Genomic DNA, 21538 nt, shown 5'->3' with positions numbered 1-21538 from the left:
ATGTAAAGAGATCCCAAACGCCCCGCTTCCATCCAGGGAATCCCTCTAGCGGATTACATTGCCATCCTCACAACATCGGAATACCTCGCACCCGTTAATGATCATCTTCCAACAGTCTCATAAGAAATAAACTGGTATCTTTATGTTATACATGGGAGTCAAAATTACAGAGAAGCTGAACCCAAAGCAAAAACCAATCAATAAGAAACAAAGACCTAGATAAATTTAGGTCTAAGTACAAGACTGAATGATTCATCTATAACATTACTACATATACAACTGTGCAGAAATCAGTGGAGCTGAAGTAATTGCTGCTTCCACCTGACACACCTCTGTCAACAGCCAGTCCCTTCACTGAGACAGATGAATGAGTCACAGTCCGAAATTCAGAGCCTTTAGATCACACAGGAATTCTTTTATACAGCAAGGAATTCAGTCCAGTCAAGTCCTTGGCTAATGACTCCGGATCTAGCAGAGACACTGTAAACACAGGAAGAGACTTTAAAGGACCTCACATACAACCAGTGTCTCATGACATGGACAAGGCCATGGCATTCTGCACCATTCTAAAGACTCACAGGATTAGTTGGGAGTCTGCCACAAGTAAAATTCTCATCTTCAAACCTTTTCGGTTCTACCAGCACACCACCACATTTGTTAGACTAAAAATGAACATTTTTGCATGTGTCTTCCTCTTTTTATAAAAAAGAGGTTTAAGATTCTGATAATTCTGTAGCTTATTGGCGCGTGCAACCTGACACCAGTCATCAAATCAGGTACATGCTCCAGTCTTCAAAGAACTGAAAGGGAGAGAAGCAAAAAAGCATTTATGACTCATGACAAAACTGATAGCCAGTGAGCTAAGAAGAAAAGTCAGCTTTAAAATAAATTAAGATATTTCCAAACTTGCAAAAAAATACCATTTCATTAAAGTCCTCAATAAATTCATAACATTTTGATAAATGTAAACAAACTAAATACTAAACCACATGCTTAATGGTCAAAGAAGAAAACAAAGCTATGTAAAATGTAAATATCAAAATAATAATTTCAACATGCTACTAAACAGCTTAGATTGTTAAAGAATTGGGAATGAGAAACTAAACTGAATTACACCAATATAAACTACAAACAGTAAATACACAGTGTGGTTTCCTAACTTGCCCTACAGAATCAAAAGGATGGAGATTTTACCGTGCATGGCTAAAAAATAAACAATTTGACCAAATAAAATAAATATACGAATTTTAAATTATGTTTGAAAACACTAACCTTGTTACAAAAGAAAGGATTTTAAACAGTAGAGTATCAAAACTTCAAATTAGGTTAACAAGCTTCACAGAGCATAATCCATGTCAAACTGAAAAGTATCTATAATAGGACATCCCTACTGCAGCAGAATTTACCACATCCATCAAATCAGGGCTGCCCTCTGACTGCATTTAATCCATCCTCGGAACAATGGGAGATCTACAAAAGAGTCATACAATGGGATAAAAGAAAAGTTAATTACTGGAGTGGAAAATTAAACCTGTGTTTTATATTGAAAATATTTACTAATGCTCTTAAAATGGGTAATTGTTAACTTTAATCAAAACATTTCTGTCTAACATATCTATTTAGGATAGCAGTCATGACATTTTCAAGTAAGAATTTCTGATATATTTCAGTTTTAATGCAGACTGAACAGCAAAACTCTAGCATAATCCAACTTATCTGCCATGCACTTTAAAAACTGTAGGTTTTTACTGTTACTTTCCGTATAGCTGTACATAACTTAGTCCAGTAAAAAAGCCCAGTTACCTTCAAACCTCTAACTCATCTGAAATATGAAAGGGTATAGCTGCTCCTTTCTACTGGCCAAGCAGAGAGTTGAACTCTTTTCCCTTATTTGTTTTAAGATCAAGAATTCCAGAAACAACATTAGAATATATTTATGTTTTTAAAAAGTCAACTCTATATAACAGAAGCATCCAATGAGATTTTACGGCTTTTCAGGGGTATAAGGTTTCACATACAGTGCTAAAAAGTTAAAGATTGAAAACTTGCAACAGCATTACAAAGTTTATGTCTCAAAATCCTGGTTTAAGCTCTATTTTATACTTTAAGAGCAAGAATATAGTGTGTCCATGATTGTTATAAATCTTACTGGAAAATCTGGATGAATTAGTAAAATATTACTGGGTAAAATAATAAAATCAACTATAGCTGTAATATAAAGTAAGGCATCTTGTAAAAAGAAAATATTCAAATGTTGTTACCTCAGATGGGGAAAATAAATCTTTTTTTTCAAAAAAAAACCACAGAAAACTATGAGAAATATCAGAGAACAGAACTTATTTCCAGGGAAGAATTTTTCACTGAAAGAAGGCAACTATCGACAAAGAATGCCTTCTGCAGCCTCAGCTACACAACTGACAAACTACATTTAAAACTCCTTAATGTCAAGTACCAAATGTAAATGTAAAAATACCTATGATTTTTACATTCAGGCCTTCAAATGAATTCATATTTATCCCTGGAAAGAAATCAAAATCAATCATTCTAAAAACTTCAAGTTTACCACAGAAGCCTAAACTAGAAAGAAAAAAAATCTTAACATTAAACCAGTCTAGCTGATATAACCTGGTGAAATACAGAACCCATCCCTATACTTGGGATTTATACTATTTGCAATAACTAAAAAGATTGTTTGATGATTTTTTACACAGTAAGTGATCTAAAATAGACCTAAATAAGTATTAAGTGAATATTGTTTAACACTTGTAAACAGTAACCCATGATGCAAAAATACAATTTTTCATCCTTTTGGTGTTACAGTTTTGTCCTTCAGTGAATTAAATACCTATTGTCTTTTATAACTATTCTTTTCTCCTTAACCTGAGCAATTTGTCACAATTCAAGGCTTTGTAGGATAATTGGATGAGAGGCAAACAGGGTCAGATTAATTTAAGTAATAAAAAAGAAAACATTCTCCCGCCGCAACTTCAACCCCCAAATTCTGTTTTCCTGAAAAAGCAGAAAAGAAGCACCCACATCTCCCTCTTCAAAATCTTGCAAGTTTACCACCAGTGGTGGTTGCAAAGGAGTTATATCTGGTCCTTTCTGTTGCCTGGCTGCTTCTCACAAACACTTTGCAACAAGTATTGTGTTGCATCACCTTGTATTTAATGTCATGCCAAAGTTGGGCAAGTCTCGCTCCATTTCTTCTCCCATCTCCAGCTATGTGCTCCTGCCACTTACCTTGGATCAAATCTAATGAATTGGTTTGACAATGTAGGTCAACCTAAAACAACTCACCAAAGCACAGAATTGCTTTGTTATAGAAACTCACTTGAGTGGTTTATCCTAAACCTACAAAAGCCATTAAATCTGACGCAAACAAGATGGAGGAAACAGGTGCAAAAGGTAACAGCAAGAGAGGAAAGGAGAGAATGAGATTACACCTTTTAGTACCAATTTGCAGTTTTACCATGACAGACGAAACAGAAAGCTGCTGTCTTAGGAGGCAATTCCAGAATAGTCAAAGTCGATCTAAATTGGGGATGCTCTTCCACTGACCCTAGCACTAAGGCAATCATGCAGGGCTGCTAAGAAAATTAAGAAAAAAATGCTTCAAAATGGTTACTAGCTTTCAGGTGCTTCAGCTCTCCATTAAGTAGTTTGTGGAGACATTGCACGAGTGCTACCGCAGCCAAAAGAATGGCAACAAACTGCAGCAAGCACAACTTTGGCTGTCTTAGATCACCATGGACCTGATGCCTTGAACTTTGTTTATCTTTTTCCCTTAACTTGCAAACAGGGAAACATCTCATGGTTCAGCTATGCTTTGGACATGAAGTCTACTGCCTTGGTGCACCACTTCTCTCTTTTTGCTGTCACCTAGGATAGACAAATAGGTTTGAGTTAAAAGGAGTGCTAAGCCTGCTTCTGTGTTCAAAGGACACTGACAATAGATAATCTTTCAATCAAAACTGACAGTCATTAGTTTGTTAAAAAAATAGCACATACTATCTAGCATATTAACTAGTAATTAATTAATATGAATATTAGCTCTACCATAGTTCTATGCACAGTAAATTCTACACAGATAAATAGGTGAAACTCTTTTCAGCTTCACTTGAACCTCCCCACTCTTAAAAGTCTTCAAAAATAAATAATTTAACAATAAAAGAACATAACTGAAGAATTAGATTTGTCCAGATAAAACAAACTATAAAGGGGTGACTATATAAGACAAAGTTGGCTGTCACTAATTTCGCTACAGTTGAAATGGGAAGGTCCGGCTCTTCGCTCCTTACCCTCATTCCGACTCCTGGCTGAATACCTTCATCACTTACCTTGCATCGACACAGAAGTTCAGCAGACACCTTTGTGAGCAGGAAAGGAGAGAAGAAGGAACAAGACTCACCCTTTCAGTGAATTCAGCTTTACCATACAAAGTCTACTTTGGTATGCCTTTAGAATACTGTATTCTCAAGAAATTTACAGAACAGAAACAAATAAAAAGCAACACTTAAGTTTTGAAATAAATATAAACATTCCATTGTAAACTATCTTTCCATACAGAAGAAGCCACTTCCTACTCACTTTACATCTTTGCAAAGTAATCGGATCAAATCCTATTGCCATCTGAGAAAACATTCCTTGATATCCTAAACACATCTCATGAAAACTTCAGTCATTTTGTAACAGCAAATGGGGGGATGATAATGGGCTTATTCGGGATACAAAGAAGATGGATCCCCTAGTGTAAAGAAAAAAGGGTTAAATGCTGCTTAGATAGAATCATAGAATCTAGTGCAACCCCCCTGCAAGAAGCAGGGACATCTCCAACCAGATCAGGTTGCTCAGAGCCCCATGCAGCTTTAAATATTTCCAGGGATGAGGCATCTACAACCTCTCTGGGGAACCTGTGCCAGTGTTCCACCACCCTCACAGTAAAAACACTTTTCCTTATATCAAGTCTGAGTCTGCCTCCTTCTATTTTAAAACCATTACCCCTTGTCCCATCACAACCTATCCTGCTAAAGAGTTTCTCCCCATCTTTCTTATCAGCCCCCTTTTGGTACTGGAAGGCTGCTGTAAGGTCTCTGAGGAGCCTTCTCTTCTCCAGGCTGAACAGCCTCAACTCTCTCAGCCTGTGCTCATAGGAGAGGTGCTCCAGCCCTCTGGTCATCTTCGTGGCCTCCTCTGGACTCGCTCCAGATATAGACAATCAGCATAACTAGATATTTCTAGTGTAATAGAACTGTATGAACAGATGTTCATGGCTTTCATACCCAGGAAAAATAAATCCACAGACTGATTCTAAATGTTAGAGGTTAAGGTAATGAAAACAAATTAACAAATTATCATCTGAGGCTACTGACTCCTTCAGCAAGTGAAAACATGTTCTTAAATATAATGTACTCCAAATACATTAAATAAAAATTTATATTAGGAATTTATATTAGAGTTTAATAAATAGAATGTTTAGAACATTTTTCACAGCGTAGTCTTGCTTTTGCTCCAGCTCTTCTCCCTAACTTTGCCCATGCAACCTTAATCACAACAGAAACATGTAAACAAGCTTTGACAGTATGCAAAATTGAACCAACAAATATCTTTAAAGACATAGTCCTGAAAACTCTCCTCTGCAAATCCCACTTATGCTGATGACAAGTAAAAAACAGCCATAAACAATCTTCAGGTAACTGTTCACTTCCCTTGAAGAGGAACTCCTGCCTGAAGTTCCACAGGATCTTGTGCCAGTACCATTTCCAATTTTTAGAGTTGAAAGAAACGAGGTTTTGATCTCAGAGTGGAGTTCTACCATTCTACATCCTCTTGTCTGAGCAATCTGCAATGCCACTACAGTGATTTGTTCCTGTAAGCACTACTTGTGGTACCCTTGACCCTGAAAAGAATAGATCTTTATTAGTGAAGAATGAAAACCTAGAATATTTTTGTCTTTAAAAATATTCTAAAGATTGAGCTTCCCTGCAGCTAAATTGATGAGATGCAGATTACTCATATTAAAAGTATAAATAGGCCATTGGGAGGTTAGAAAACTACAAGTGCAAGCACTGTGGGATAATTTTTGTTGTTGTTAGTGGTGTAATTGTGTTTAAAAGAATGGTTTTGCATTAGAAAATACATTTTTCTAAAATAGAAGAGTGCTTTGATGTATTGGTGGAAAAAAGTTGAAGTGATCAAGTTTTCTAACTCTCATGACTTTACGATTCCATAAAGTCAATCTATATTCAATGCATTATTTCCATTAAATTCTTTAACTTCTGCATTAAAATGGAGCTTTAAATCTATTTATGTGCCTAATACATAATATATTGTTATTGTCTTACATACTGATTCAAAATGTCTTGGTATTATTAAAAAGAAAATATATTTGGAGTTCCCATTCAGTAAGAACTTCAGTTTCTTGTTAGTACCACTTCTTCTATACATTTGTGTTGGTTTTTTTCAAGAACTACAGACCTTAACAAAATATATATATATACAGGAAGGTACATGGGATATAGGTATCCAGAAGTTCTGCTTTGGTCGTGGTTTTTGATATCCATGTGCCAAACAGGTCAGATGTGAAATAACTTTATTCATACGGTCTACGTGTTTTCCAAGTTTATCTATAAAGAACTAGATGCTTAGCCACAGATTATTAAAAAAACAGTAAGACTTCAAAAGTCTATTTCTATTTTAAAAGAGCTCTCAACATGATCGCTCTAGTTCTGTTCATATTGGAACTGCTGAAATTCATAAAGTTTCAGAGTTCTATAAATATCTAAAGGAGCAGGGCTTCCAAATTAAAAAAAAAATATATATAAAGGGACAGTGGAGATAAATGCATTGCAAAACATATCAATATTGTATAAATCACTATTTTAGCGATCCTATTATTTCAGATTTTTTATATTACATCTAAAAATCATTCCTAAGAAGAGATGTCTCAACGCTTATGACACATATTTAACAAAATCTATTAATGGAAATCCTCCATCTGTTCTGAAATGAGTAAGAATGTTATTATAATTGTTTTAGATCTATATGGAGACAAATGATAGACCAAGTGCTGTAATGGAATTTTAAATGAAACATGCACGTTTCTGGGTGATTGGGCATACTAGTGTGATCTATGGATTAGCTGTTTGAAATAAATTAAAATTCCTTAGGCCTGTCTTTACCTTCAATGTAGAATTATCCTACTCTGTACTGATGTGTAAATGTTTACATTCAGGAGTCGTATGTTGTCAGCAGCAGATGTACTTTGTTTCAGAAATGCTTCATCTCTTCTAAAAGACAGAGAAGTGTCTAAATTGATAAAAGACTTAATAGCAATCTGTCCCTAAAAACATATTCTAAGCTTAGGGCAGACTTTCTGATATCATCTCATATTTTATTCTGTGTCTCACCCAACTATTAATTTAAATATCCTTACTCACTGGAATCATGAACACAATCTCTAGATCAGAAAATTAGGGTCTGATCTTCAAAAGAACTCCAGTCTGCGTACCTAAATGGCAAGATCTTCAGGATTATTTAGTATTCTGCAATTTACACGAAACAGAAGCTGAACTCCTCAAAATCTTGCTACTTAAGTCAGCATTTTCTTTCACACAACAGCCTTTAACACTCTGATCTCCAGGTTTAAACCTTTTTCAAAAATTAAAGGAAGAAAATCAAAACACAAGTACTTAACTGGGAATTAACTTCATCTTCTAATGTCTGTTTAAATATTGATAAGGGTCTGTAGAACAGGGGGTAGGGAGTGGCAAAGGCCTAGAAGGTATTCTTTCCAGAACTTTTGCAGTTTCCAAACTGAGTTGTGCCTAATAACCAGCAGCATACCTGTGGCTAACACAATTTGGATGAGAAATTAATCAGATACTACAGTTCAAAACGTGTTCTCTTTGTTCCTTTTTCTCTTTACCAAAAAAAAATCACTCTATTCATAAGAACACATAGTTATGATCACAGAATAGCAAAGTTCTTATTTCAAATATTTCTTTTCACTCTAAGTTATTTAGTCTTTTAAAATACAAAGCCTTTTAAGTAAATGGTTATACTTCCTTAATATTTAGATCTTCTTGCAACTGAGAAGACTTTGGTTTAGCATCTCAACTGATGTTGACCTTATTAGATCCATTTGGGTCACCTGAAGAATCTCATTTCACATGAGCTCACATGTTGCAGCGCTATATACATGTAAGCCCTGGTCAAATAAACACCTATTCATATACTTAATTCCAAAACATGAAGAGTTCCGTGGAAGACATTTGGTGACCCCGTGTCATAACACGGACAGACATTCAGTATAAGCCAGAAAAAGTTACAAAGTTTTTGCTATCCTATGGATATTAAAGACATAACTGACTCCGATTTCACAAATCATAGAGAAATGTATGTTTAGGACTAATTCCATACATTATATTTTTGCTACTTAATTTTGAGAAAAACAACTAACTCCTATCTGACATTGTTTCAGCCATCTATGTTTCTATAGCATTCTGTCATTCCTGCACGCACACTAATTAGCTAGTTTGCCCACTGTTGGAAGCCTTGTAAGGAGTATCAGGCTAGTCTGGCCCCAATAAAGTAACAGCAAAATTCCCATTAACGGGGCAGAATCTCATCCACTGTCTCACAAACTCTGAAGGAAGTTGCCATCCTTGTAAAAGAAAAAAAAAAAAAAAATTGCCCATTCCACCATTAACGCAGCTCATAGCTTAGGCTTTATCACACTGGAAAACCTCTGTGGCTTGGAGCTGACATACATCTGCTTCTGTACATGGCATCTTCTGGCACAGACAGGAGAGAGCTGGGAGCAGTAGTGTCTTAAGATGCACACAGATTTACCTGAACTTCACAGACAGGCCGCGTAATATATAAGCTAATGTCTCTTCAGAATATACACAATCAACAGGATTAATTTAGAACACATTAATAATAATGTACAGCTAAGGTTACCTCCACACTTCCTTTCTGAAACCTTTTCCAAAACTTTAAGCTTAAAGTATTCTAGGCCTTCTCCCTGTCTTGACAAAAACAATTAGGAAGAGAAGAAAAGAAATATCAATTTGTTTTCAAAAAAAAAAAAAAAAGTTAAGTTCACATCCTTAAAATAGATAGTGGTAGTAGGAATTGCCAATAAAATTCTCAGCTTCACAAAAATAACGGAGCATTTGCCTTGTTGATCAATATTGCCATTGTTAGTCTCAGGAGCACACAGCAGTTTTCTGATTCCTAGGCAGCTAAAAACTAGTAAGAGGTCGAGGCCCCTTTCAAAATCTATGACATAGGAGCAATTCCATTGGTTTCACTAAATTTGTTCCTATGACAGACTGTTAAGGCCAAGTCTCATGTAAGGAGTATATGCCGTGTCCAAGGAACATGAAACAATAACATTTGTCCCTGCCTCTGCTCACTTTTGTATCAGAGTATGTATAATACCGATCTGTCCCAGTTTTAGAAAGCTACAAACATCATACAACCCGCACAGCTGTAACCTTGTGTAACTCCTGCAGCTGTAAGCTTTAACAATAGCAAAATTTACTCTGAGGTAAAACACAATGTTACCACACTTTCAGCAAGCCTGCTTTTCTAAAACAATTTCAAATTCACAGCCTGACTGCTTGTGCTCAAACATCAGAGGGCAATTTTCTTCAACTGTAAGCCTTGAGGTCTGTCTTTCCATTCAAGCGTCTGCTGTCCCAGTGAGCTCCACGTTCATTTATACCTTCCTAGCAGTCAACAAAACCCCCAAAGTTAAAAGAGGCTCCCGAGAGGTCATTTAGCTTATCCCTCAGCTTCAAGGCAGAATTAACTATATTTAAACCATTCCTAAAGATGTTTGTCTAACCCGTTCTTGAATATCACCACTAGTGAAGATTGCAGTACCTCCCCAGGCATCTGTTCCAATAATTCATTATTCAAACCCTTAAACTTTTTCCTAATGTCTGATGTAAATGATCACTGCTGTAATTTAAGCTCATTACTTCTTGCACTCTTTATAGGAGACCTAGAGAAAATTTACCTTCTTCATCCATTACTCTTTTGAACTCTTAATACAACAGATCTGGTTTGTACAGACTTATCAACCCTGATTTTATCATTTAAGAAAACATGAACACAATTTTAGATAAGAAAACATAGTAAGACTAATATATTTAGAAAAAAAAAAGTAGATCCCATTTTGGACCTACCAGCTTTATATTTATGATCATACACAGTAAAACATTTTAACAATGGTCATTCATCATGTTCCTCAAGAGAACCAATAAAATGCAATGAATACACATCCTCTGATGTTGCACAGATACAAAATGTATAGTTTGTTTACAAACTAATATGGCTGAATGTAAAAATGAAGCAACATTTTAAAAAAATATATTGGTAAAGGTCCAAAGTTTACATTTTCTAAAATATTAAGTTCATGTTTTATTTACAGACCAGCTTTCAAACAATTATTGGCATTTTAAGATAACTGCTTAACCTCATGAGTACATGAATAAAATGAAGCCGTAAAAAATAACCCAAACAAACAAACAAACAAAAAAAAAAATCAAAGTTCCATATAGTAGTTCCAAAAACATTCTCAGCTTCTATTTAGAAAAGCAAGATGTGATCTACCACACAGTAACTTACCAAAAACTGGTCTAACACTTTCATACGCTACAGGTATCGCAACTGACGAATGTTTTCCAACCAAGTGCCAAAGAGTGCATTTTTTTTTCCCATTCCAACTTCAAATGAAGTTTTGACAACAGTTGCAGTATTTACAAATCTAAAATAAAGGCTGGACATCCCTTTGGATTACATTACCACTGTTACTGTGTCTTCTCTTGTTGACTACACGCAGCAGACTGCAATCCAAAGACCACGTATTTTGTTGACTCTGAGTTAACAGTAAAATTAGCAGCATCTACCCCAGCTTGTCTGAAAAAAAAAATAGGCAACTCTAAGTAACAGACTGATAGCGAACACTGATTCTGGATCAATTATGACTGAAATCACTCACTGAAGTCTCCTTCTTGTTGAGAGGTGGTGTGCCAGAAGGCGCAAGTTTTTAAACTTGAACAGGACCTCTTAGCTGGTATGACCAGACATGACACAAACCCCAGCCTGAGCACTGCGGGCAGGTACGCGATAGCCTGTGCTGCTCTGGTCACTCACCAGAGCAGCTAATCCTCCTGTGCTGCCAGAAACACTCCTTTGCCTTAACCATGCTAGGTTAGGTAAAGTGGAAGATGCATAATAAAAACTACAGCCTCAGGCTGTGTTAGTTTTAACTGGTTTCTACAGGTTTCAAGTAAGGAACATGTCTCCTTCTCCATGCTCCACCCTTCCTCCTTTTTAGCTCTGTCCCATCTCCAGGGGCCTGCATAAGAGTGAACACAGAAACAAAAGAGGCTGACTTTTTTCGCCACAGAAGGGACTGGTGAACACCACAACCTTTCTGCTTTGCCAGCCAGGACCACTGAGAATAATACAGTGTTTACAGGAAAGCAAGTATTTCATTAAACTTGCCACCTTGATTAAAATAAAAGGATATCTGAGAGAATGGAATAAAAAGCAATTTCATTTCAATCACCGTCCCCCTCTTACATCTGGTGTATCAATCTCTAGCACCTACATCAGGTGAAAAAAGGAGGAATTAAAAAGCTCAGGGAATCAACGTCTGTTTCTCAAAAATTGTAGGCATAACACTTTCAAAATTATGAAAAACAAGTATTTCCTTTCCATGGTTGTTATTTTATGAGATCTCAGCATTTTAAAATGTAACTCACTGATTTCAATGTCTACATCGTACGCAGTATTCCATACTGGATGAAACAAAACATCAGCCGGTGATGATCCCTGTTTTATGGAGAACTTGATCATATTCTCAAATTAAATCAGGTAGTAGTGCATTGTACTGCTAATGACAACAAAACTATTTCATATTCTAAGAATATCCATCTCCGAAACATTTTAAAGTACCTAACCAAGCAATGCAATGTGTTCCTATGTAGCACTTAAATCCTCTAAAAATATGTTTTCTTGAAAAGATAATTCTCAGTCTAAATGTATACCAACAATAGATTTTGTTCAATTTAATTTTTTATATTACTTCTGATAAAGTTTCTGCTTTAGTTTTTAACTACAAGCTATAGTTTCTAACTGCTGCTCTGCTTCAGCAGCCATGGCTGCTGCCTGTAACTGTTCTGTTTCACTCTGGATGGAATTGGCTGCAGTAACTTGCTTTCTTTCACTGTGCATATTGTTCTCGTGCCTTTTTAGATCAGATGCTTTAGCAAATGCTTTAGTGCAGGAACTGCAGACAAAAGGTTTCTCTCCTCGGTGTCTCCTTTCATGGTCTTTGAGGTGGGACTTGTGCTTGAAAGCTTTATCACACATGTGGCATGCAAATGGCCTCTCATTACTGTGAACTCTTTCATGCTTTTTTAGATCTGGCGCACGAATAAAAGACTTGCCACATACCTCACAACTGTAAGGCTTGTAACCTGTGTGTATTTTCAGGTGCTCTTTCAAATGAGCTTGCGTGGTAAAGCCCTTTGTACACATTTCACAAACAAATGGTCTATCTGCAGTGTGTAGCTTTTCATGTTTTCTCAATCGCGCTTCATCAGAAAAGGTCTTACCACAAGCCTGACATACAATGTGTTCCCTGTGACCGTAAAGCAAATACTCAAACTTCATATCCCCAGCTGCTGTGGTCCAGCCTGGTGTTTGTTCATCCTTCACTTCACTTATGCCATCATTAAATGTCAAAGCCTGAGGGGTCTGAGATCCTAAGTCTTTTGATTCAGTTGTTTCCATAGGCTCTACTTCTTGGCCATAGCAGTTTACTTTTCGAACCTCTTCGCTTCCCAGCTCTTTCAGAATCGCCTCTTGCACTCTCAGGGTAGTGGTAGGGGATTTTCCGTCTTCCTGACTTGGGGGAGTGCCTTCCACCGTCACATCTGATGGACTGTCATCGTGATCTCCAATTTCCTCCACCTCATCATCTTGGGTATCATTAGGTTCACCCATAGGACGGTTTATTTTTAGACAGTACTTGCTCTTGGACTGCGTGTTTTCTTCAGGACTAGATACATCACGTTTTTGAGAGCAGAGTTTATCCAAAAATCGAATGCCAAGAATCTGGCCTGAAGACATCATCAAATTTACATCCTCTTTCTTAACAGAAATCTTTGCAGTATACATGTAATTGAGAACTTCCTCAAAAATATCAGAACGAAGAAAATCTATTTCTATTACTGATGAACTATCAACTTCCAGTTTTTTGAAAAGCTTTTTGAAGTAGGTACTGCAGGCAGCAAGCACACACCGATGTGCTCTGAATTTAACATCTTCAACCACGATAGCTATGTCACAAAATTCTCCTTCCAAACGTTGTTCATTTAATGTTTTCAGGAACACAGTTTTGTGATCGTCGTCATTGTATTTAATGGTTTCAGACATACTGATGAAAAACTCCTGTAAAATAACAAGGGAAAGTTTTGTCATTTTTATTAAAAAGTCTAAGTCATAAAACGCCAACAGCCGATGTCATTTACACACTAAAACAATGGCCAAATATTTTTTTTCCTTAATATGACCAGAAAAAGCCTTTCAGATTGTAAAATGATACATAAAGGTTTTTCCCTAGGTTATATAGATTACAGGACACACAGTGATTTATAAAGGATACATTTTTGTATCAAGGTATTAAGTCATTCAAATATTTACTGATTCAGTTATCCAAAACTGGCAACTTTCTCTGTGAAGCTGCAATTCCCAGTAAGTGTATGATCCAACTGCAGTAAAAGTCATTCTTACAGCTTAAGGAAATGTTAATAAAAAAATATTTAAGGAATACACTAAATGCGTCAGCACAGCAAACTAAATGTGAAATATCAAATATAAGCCTTACCATGAACAATGCAGGAAATTTTCTAAACAAGTTATTATTAAATATGTGACAGATGATTAACCCTTACAATGGAGCACTTTCAGCCTGAAAAACAGGAAGATAATAACATTTTAAGATATTATAAAAGGTATTCCAGAAACTGGTTTAAATTGTGTTAAAACACAGCATTTAAAATTATTTTTAAAGATTCAAAATGCACTGTTAAAATGCTCAGTTATTTTGATTGATTCTACAGATCTACTTCGCACTAGATCTAAAAGTCTGAAAAACCTCTACAGGAATCAACAACATTAACCCAGTAACCAACCCATCCAAAAGGGTGTTCAGTCTTCCACCGAATTAGTGAGCAGAGCAAACCTGGGGGGGAGGGGGGGCAGTGTGTGTGTGTCTGGCAAGCAGAGCAAGCATCCCAAAGGACAGCATACAGGGCTGTGGATGGAGGCACATCCAGCACCAGGGAAAGGGACACCAAGGATACCAAATCTCCAAACAACAGATACTTGAACAGCAGAAGGATAATGCAAAATGTGTAATTTAAATTATTAAATCCCAGTCTCCCACAGGAGACAGAAGCAGGAAATGCAGCAGAGAGGAGGGAAATTTAATATTCGGTTTAGAACAAATCCTCCATCACCTGGCATGAAGCTACTGTGAACTCCTTTCCTAAATTCTAATTTATCCTTGACCACATACGAAGTTGCATATCTGTCAGCTGCTTCCACTCTTGGCACTGGGTGTTTAATGTGGTATGGAAACACTCGTCTCCCTAAAAATACCTTTGCAGGTCTGGCATCTCAGCATATAGCACCACTGGCTACAAAAAAAAAAAAACCTGAGGAAAGCCAAAATTCTTTTCTTAGTCCTACATAATCAGATGTTAAGAGAGCCAGACAGGAAGTGCATAAATATTTGAAACACACAAAAGAAAACAAACCCAAGAAACACTGTGTGTATTTTTCTGGGCTGCCTGGGTCTACCCTCCCAGGAAAATGTATCAATTGTGCACCGAAGAGGGCAGGACAAACAACTATTTCAACAGGATCCACTTAGAGTTCTTTGCAAGCTGGGAAATATGCTGCTTGCTTTTTAAGCAAAGCATCACTGCTAATAATCTAGCAGCGATCCCACCCTGTTTTGTTAAACAATCATGCAATCTTGTGGCAATTAGGCTGAGACATAACCAAGCGAGAATCAATGATAGGAGAAGTAATCGGCTGAGAACAGGGCTGCTGCGTACGCAGGGGTGTGTAACTGGTGAAAGAGACAAAGTTACCGCTGGGCCGGCAGGCACTGGCCTGGAGCACCCTCCAGCACTGAATAACGGCAGGGGGAAACTCCCACGACCTGCTCCGCGGGGGAATTCTAATTATTCCTACACACGCACTGTTCACGCTGCCGTTACCACCACGGGAGCGGGGGAGAAATGCGTCTGGGGCTGTAATTGCTGGTGCAGCTCCTGCTGCTACCGCCGGCCCAGACAGGCTCGGCGCTCTCGCGGCTCCGACGGCCGTGCCCGCGACCGCACAGGCAGCCGGGCGCACGCCTGCTCCACGCACCCGCCGGCGAGGACGCGGCGCAGGCGGGTTCCCGGCGGGGCCCGGCCCTGCCGGGCCGCCGCCACGGGAACCCGCGGCCGCCGGCGCGGCCCTGCGCCGGGGAGACGCCGTCCGCGCTCCCGGCCCGTCGTCGGGGGCGCCCACGAGCAGCCGGCGGCCTCTCTCTCCGGAGCGAGCCCAGCGCTTCCCCTCCGCCCGCCTCACGGGGCTGCGCGGGGACGACGCTCCCCTCCCCCTCGCCCCAACGGCTCTCGCGCGGCGCCCGCCCCGCCGGCGGCGGCGGCGCGGCCAGGCTCCTGCCTCCAGGCCGCGGCCGCGCGCTCTTTTGTTGCGGCCGCTACGTGGGGCCCGCGCGCTCCGATGTGCGCACCCGCCGCTGGACGCGTCCGCGTTCTTCTCCTCCCGCCCGCCGCGCGCGCGCGCGGGAGGCAGGCGCGCGCCAGCTCCCAGCTGCTGACGGCGGCGGCGGGCGCGCCCGCGGCCCCTCCATCTCACCCAGCGCGAGCCGCCCGGGCTGCAACGGCCGCGGCCGCTGGGGGCGGCGGCAGCGAGCGGGGGAGGAGGGAGCGGGGCGCGCGAGGGAGAGAGAGCGCGCGCGCGCAGCGCAAACGGCGGCCCTGCCGTTGGGCGCGCGGGGTCGGGGGGAGGGGAAACGGGGAGAGGGCTCGCGCTTACCTGCCGCGCGCGCGCGCGCGGAACCGCACTTCCCGGGGAGGGTGGGGGGCGCTGCCGGCGCGCGGGAGGGGGCCGGGGAAAGGGGGTAAGGGAAAGAGGGAGGGAGGGAGGAGGGGGGAATTTGGGGAGGGGGGCTGGGGGGGGGTCTGCGCGCGTCTCTCCGGCCGTCACCGCCGCCTCCTGCACGAGCACTCAGTGCGCGCGCGCGCGCCGGGGGCGGGGGGGTACGTGCATGCGCGGTGCGAGCAGGGCGCGCCTGGGCCGGGGAGCGTGGAGGAGGCGGAGGAGGTGGGGAGGGGAGTGGGGAGGGAGCGCGCCGGCTCCATCACCCTTTTCGGGGGGCCCGCGCGGGTGCCGGGCTGGGCAGGGGAGGGGAGGGGAGAGGGAGAGGGAGTGGGAGCGGGAGCGGGAGCGGCGGTGCGCGCCGCCGCGCCCGAGGGTGGCCTTGGCCTAAAGGGCACCAGGGAGCCGCTCCCGCCGCGGGCACCCGCCCTGCCGCGCCTGCGCCCACGTGTGCGAGCCCGGCGGAGTCATCTCTCCCAGCCCCCCCCCCCGGCGGCACGCGAGGGCGGGGCCGCGCGCCGGGCACGCCCCGGCGGACGGGAGGGAGGGAGGGAGGGTGGTGCTCGCGCCCGGCGGCGGCGCGGGAGCGTGAGGCGGCGGCGGCGGGGGGCTGCGCGCGGGGCGGTTAATTTGGGCGGGATTTTTAAAAAGCGGTTATCTGGCGGGGGAGAGAGGGAAAACCCCTCGCAGAGAGGGAAAGGCGGCTGCCTGCCGAAATCCGCGGTGGGCGATCCCTTTCCGTGGTTTAAAAACCCTGAGGTCTGAGCTTTAGAGGAATACCCCGATCTCTAGGAAGAAGCAAAAGCTCTTTTTGCACTGCTTGTCTTCCATCCCCTGTTTCTTCTTTCCAAAACCAGTGTGGGAGATGCTAGCCTGATGGCACGGCGTTCAGTGGAATAATTTGCAGATAAATAAAGCTTTTAAATGTTGCTGTCGGTGTCAAATGCAGCAGTTCTGCTAGAAAAAAAAAAACATTTCAATATAATAACTACTTGTGTTGAAAATTACGGCAGTATAAACGTTACTGCAGTAGTGGAATCCTCCTCTGCGAACAACAGCTCAGTGACTTTTCTTCAGGTTGGTGACTCCTGCCCCTTCCTGAGCCGTCTGTCGTGGTTTTGTATGATGCGCTAATGTCCGTAGTGAATTGCTCTCCAACTGGATCACTCCATCATTTTTAAATTTTTTTTTTCTACCCACTTTTAGATATAATGAAATTAAATCCCTGTTCTGCCTGGGTGGTCAAAACTAGCAGGCTTGTTTTTATAGTAACATTGCTGATTTGCAGATTGAGAAGGCAGAACTGGAATCTTTAAGTATGTCTGAATCCTGTGCAAGAATTCCCTCCAGTGTGGAAGGAGCTTCCCTTTCGCAATTTCATGACATGCTGCTTCTTCCTTCGACAGTGTCTCGGATACTCCTGTACTCCCCTTATTATTCTTGAGAAACACGTAACGGCTGAGTTTACCACGCCGACCAGCAAATGACGCCGCTTCGTTGTGTTGCGCTCTCTGTTTCTGCTCTGTCTGTGCAGCGCCCGGCATGGTACGGATACACTTCACGTCTAGGGCCAGGTAATTGGAATTAAACTCCTGGTGGAGAAAAGGATGCTACCATAGGAAAAGTGGGGCTCTCCGTTTTTTCTCTCTGCTTCTCTGTATCACAGGCTACTTCCGAATGTGTACTGCATGTCTCAAATATATCGTTAGTAGCTCTCATCAAGATACTAAAGTAAAGGAAGGGTATGTTCAATTTCCAGGCGTGTTAACTGTGAATTCTAGAGAACAAAAAGTAAAGCATTGCCACTGCCTGACTGGGTCATGTTTTTCGCTGCATACGACGTCCCAGGTATTCGCCGTGCGGTCTGAAGTCAGCAATGCTGTTTGGTGAGCTTGCAAACTGAAAGAAAGGCTTCCTGATTTCTGTGTGGAAGGGCTGGAACACTGCCGGATTGTAAATGCTATAGATAATATTCTAAAGCATGTACAGTGAGCAGTAGGAGTAAAGGGTGTTAAAATTTGGTAGTACCAGGTAATAATAATAAAATTGCAGGTGCAGTTCAAGCAGAGACAATTAACGCATTTCCCCGTGACTACGCTGGCTGAGTGATTGGAGTGCGCAAGAAGTAGAAACCGGCGTGGCATGAGGATCCAGGTTTCTGGTGAAAACTGCTTGTCTCAAGTGCAGCTGTGAACACATGCCCTATACGCCTCGTGAACACCCGGTGCTGGAAAGTGACGGAGGAACCTACAGGTCATCATCTCAAGTGCTGGTGTGTGGAAAGCACAGGTAGAATAGCTGCGTGTATAAAACAGAAGCATGATAACGGGTCTGAATCTAGGCCCGTCGCACGAGGTTTTGGAATTAAAAGACAAAAGGTGAAGGTCACAGAAATTTCTAATGAAAAGACCCAAGTTTGAAAATAGGTACCATTGAAGGTGAAGCATAAGAATAAGAAAACACATCTCCACTTGCATGTCTGTGGCCTAACATGAAGTCATGTCAGTTAGCAAAAGCAAGTATTTTTTCAGTCTACTGGAAAATACCCTTCTGCAGAAAAAGTGTAACCAGGAGGAAAAAAAATGTCCTGATCATGTGTATGACTGAAGCACTGTTCCTGTGAAATCACCCTCTACCCAGCTAACAGAGATTAACATTTGGGCTTTGAAGTAGTTTTGCTGTTTTCCTGTCTGATGAGCCAGACCGTAGATACTGTGGAACTGTTGAACTAACACGTTCTTTGCAGACTGTTTGGATTGCAGGGATATCCGTAGGGAAAAAAAAAAAAAGAGCCCTTTGTACGATACGCTCATTTGTTTAGAAAATTGTGTAACGAGAGTGAAGAATGACAAGTGCCACTTTCTGCAACCGTGTGCGAGGCGTGGGAGATGGCGTGCAGGAAAGGCTGATGGTTTGCATCTAGCGTGTTCTTAAGCGGTGACTGGTTTTAAAATGTATGTTAAGCATCAGTGGGTTCTTGTGTGCTTGTGATGATTTGGTTTATAAAGTCTGTATGAGCTACAAGCGGTGATACCAACATTGCAATATTATGGCCAGTTTTCGTGTATTCACACTATCTTGGTCTTGCAGAAACGATTGCCGTACAAGAGCATAGATTTTCCATGTTCGCTTTTCATGGGTCAGATTTCTCATCAGACTGAGTGGGTGGAAAAAAGTGAAGATACAAAATGTCCAGTATTTGTGAAAGGGAATCGCAGAGCCTGTTAGCATGTTCCCACGTGTCAGCAAGGACGGACTGTGTAAGCCCCCAGAGAGTGTAAGTGAACGCGCTAGGATAGAGGAGGACAATCAAGGAGCAGATGCTCCTTGGAGTGAGTGTTTCCCGTAGCAACCTGGCAAATTTCCCAGCAGAAATTTGCGTGCGAGTTAGTCATGTTTTTGCATCACTTACTCACTTCTGTATTTTCAAGTATCCCCACAAAAGAGGGAATAGTAGAGGCGAACGAGGAGGAGCAGAGCATAGATGATGGAGGTTGGCAGCACAACCCCTGGCTGAGCTGTACAAACAGGAAGAGATGGCGAGAGGCCACCTCACCGCCCGAATGATTGAATGGTGCTCAGTTTCCCTCTGTGCCAGAAGTCCTCTCTAGAGCCCCTGATCTCTGAAATCTTATTTAATAGTGTTGTTTTCTAAGTAGAAGAGCATCTTGATTACATACTTTTCTTACCAATTAATTCCAGTACACCCTGTGATGTGTTTATCTGCCGTCACGTATGGTAATACATGATGATACACGTTTGTCAAAGGTTGTGGTAGGTCAGGCATGTGGTCCTGCGAGCACAGCAGTTCACACTCTGCGTGCACAAGGCACTCCATAGTCTTTTTGTTTCTAAGGAATACAGTCAGGTCTAGCTGTAACTTGCACAATTTTACACTACTTATTACTGGCCCCGTTGGGCTGTCTCTCTGCCTCTGATGATTTTTTTCTGGGTTTGCACTCCATTTCTTTACTAATTTTCTCCATCTCTTCCCTATAGCCCCACCACCCTCTCATCTTTCCTTTTCCTTCCTCTCTTTCACTGCCTTACTGTAGGCCCATTTCCTGAGTCTGCGTGACATCCCTGTTTGATTCAAACCGTATGGACAGTGAGTGAAGAAAGATGGATGCCACTTTTCAACATCAAGTGCCAGAGGAATACCATGAAAACTTCACTTTATTTTCCTCTCCTGCAGTGGTCTCTCCGTGTTTCCTTACTCTTGTGTTGTTATCTTCCTGCTTTGTTCAGTTCTGATCCTGATGCTGAAGGTAGCAAGCGCTACAGGAAGAAGTTCTAGGGAGCTGCAATGTGCGCTGTCACCCACAGCACCCAACGGAAGAAGGACACTGAGCAGATGTGAGAGGTCCCAGGGGAGAAAGAAAGAGTGCTACATACATTTGAATCCTTCATGCTAGGTAAAGACAGCATCAAATGAAAAAAAAAGGCCTAAAATTACATGTTAAATCTTAACCTGGGTATTTCTTGACTTTTAAGTGTGTAATATATAATTGGAATAGAAGGATTTTGGTGAATTAGTTAATATTCACTAGGCAAGAGCTGTTTCTGTGCTCGATTCCTGTTTGTATTGCAGACCTGCTAATGTTATAAACACACTCCTAAGAAACAACTGGTCCACAAGAGTATAACAGCTTCCTCATGCCTGATCTATCAAAAAAGAACAGCTTTCTCATTGACAAGCCAGGTATATGTTTGATTTACAGAGCAGATATACCATCTGGTCCTATAAGACTAGCATGGTGATTTCAGTTTAGGCCGTGTTTCACATTGAAGGCAGAGTCTTTCAGTATGCCGTTAATAGAGGAGTCTGCCATTCCATGAATTATTTACGCGACAGCCAGTTTGTTTGTATAAGTAGGGCAAACAAATTTTTTGGGGTGAATGATCTGCTGGTGTGAGAACGTGCAGAGTGGAAAAATTTAACTCTTCTTTGAGGTGGAGCTATGGTTACCAAGTTATTGTGGGCCTGTCATGGAGACATGAAAATAATTTTTGTTGAAATGTGAATTTTTGGATGTGGTATTTTCTGAAAGAAGTCATGCTTGCCAAATGTAAACAAGTACTGTTTACTGTGATGTATTTATTTTGTCAGAAACCCCAAGCCTTTTACTTGTATTTGTTTATTGTAAACTGTCCCTCACAATTATGGACAGGCTATCATTTAAAAATCAGTCATCCCACAGCTACAGTCCTCAGTCCCCCTTCACCTTCATTCTTTGTCAACCTCAGGTTTTGTTTTTCCTGAAAGTGTAATGTTTATTATTTACAGCACGAATAACTCGTTAAATTCTCCATTGCTATTTTTGTTATTTAA

The 21538-nt window shown here is 41.3% G+C and overlaps 1 protein-coding gene across 4 annotated transcripts; it reads right to left on the bottom strand.

Moving 5' to 3' along the window:
* Positions 1 to 120: 120 nt before the first annotated feature.
* On the bottom strand, positions 121 to 16263 carry ZBTB14 (zinc finger and BTB domain containing 14). Of its 4 annotated transcripts, XM_086740671.1 has the most exons (9): positions 16144 to 16263; positions 13913 to 13996; positions 11784 to 13476; positions 10642 to 10932; positions 3473 to 3882; positions 2474 to 2518; positions 1273 to 1470; positions 579 to 800; positions 121 to 480 (listed from the first exon to the last, which is right to left on the bottom strand). In XM_086740671.1, the coding sequence occupies exons 2-3, from the start codon at positions 13913 to 13915 to the stop codon at positions 12133 to 12135; spliced, it is 1347 nt and encodes a 448-aa protein (XP_086596797.1). In that variant the 5' UTR covers positions 13916 to 13996; positions 16144 to 16263; the 3' UTR covers positions 121 to 480; positions 579 to 800; positions 1273 to 1470; positions 2474 to 2518; positions 3473 to 3882; positions 10642 to 10932; positions 11784 to 12132. The 4 variants fall into 4 exon arrangements, with proteins under 4 accessions (XP_086596797.1, XP_086596795.1, XP_086596794.1 ...); XM_086740669.1 differs by having other exon boundaries at positions 121 to 800; positions 3445 to 3882; XM_086740668.1 differs by having other exon boundaries at positions 121 to 800.
* Between the last annotated feature and the right edge of the window lie 5275 nt (positions 16264 to 21538).

Source organism: Chlamydotis macqueenii, chromosome 2, assembly GCF_036417535.1.
Source record: "Chlamydotis macqueenii isolate bChlMac1 chromosome 2, bChlMac1.mat, whole genome shotgun sequence".
NCBI classification, from domain to species: domain Eukaryota; kingdom Metazoa; phylum Chordata; class Aves; order Otidiformes; family Otididae; genus Chlamydotis; species Chlamydotis macqueenii.
Note: the sequence above shows the minus strand (reverse complement) of the source record. Positions and strands in the feature narration are given on the sequence as shown.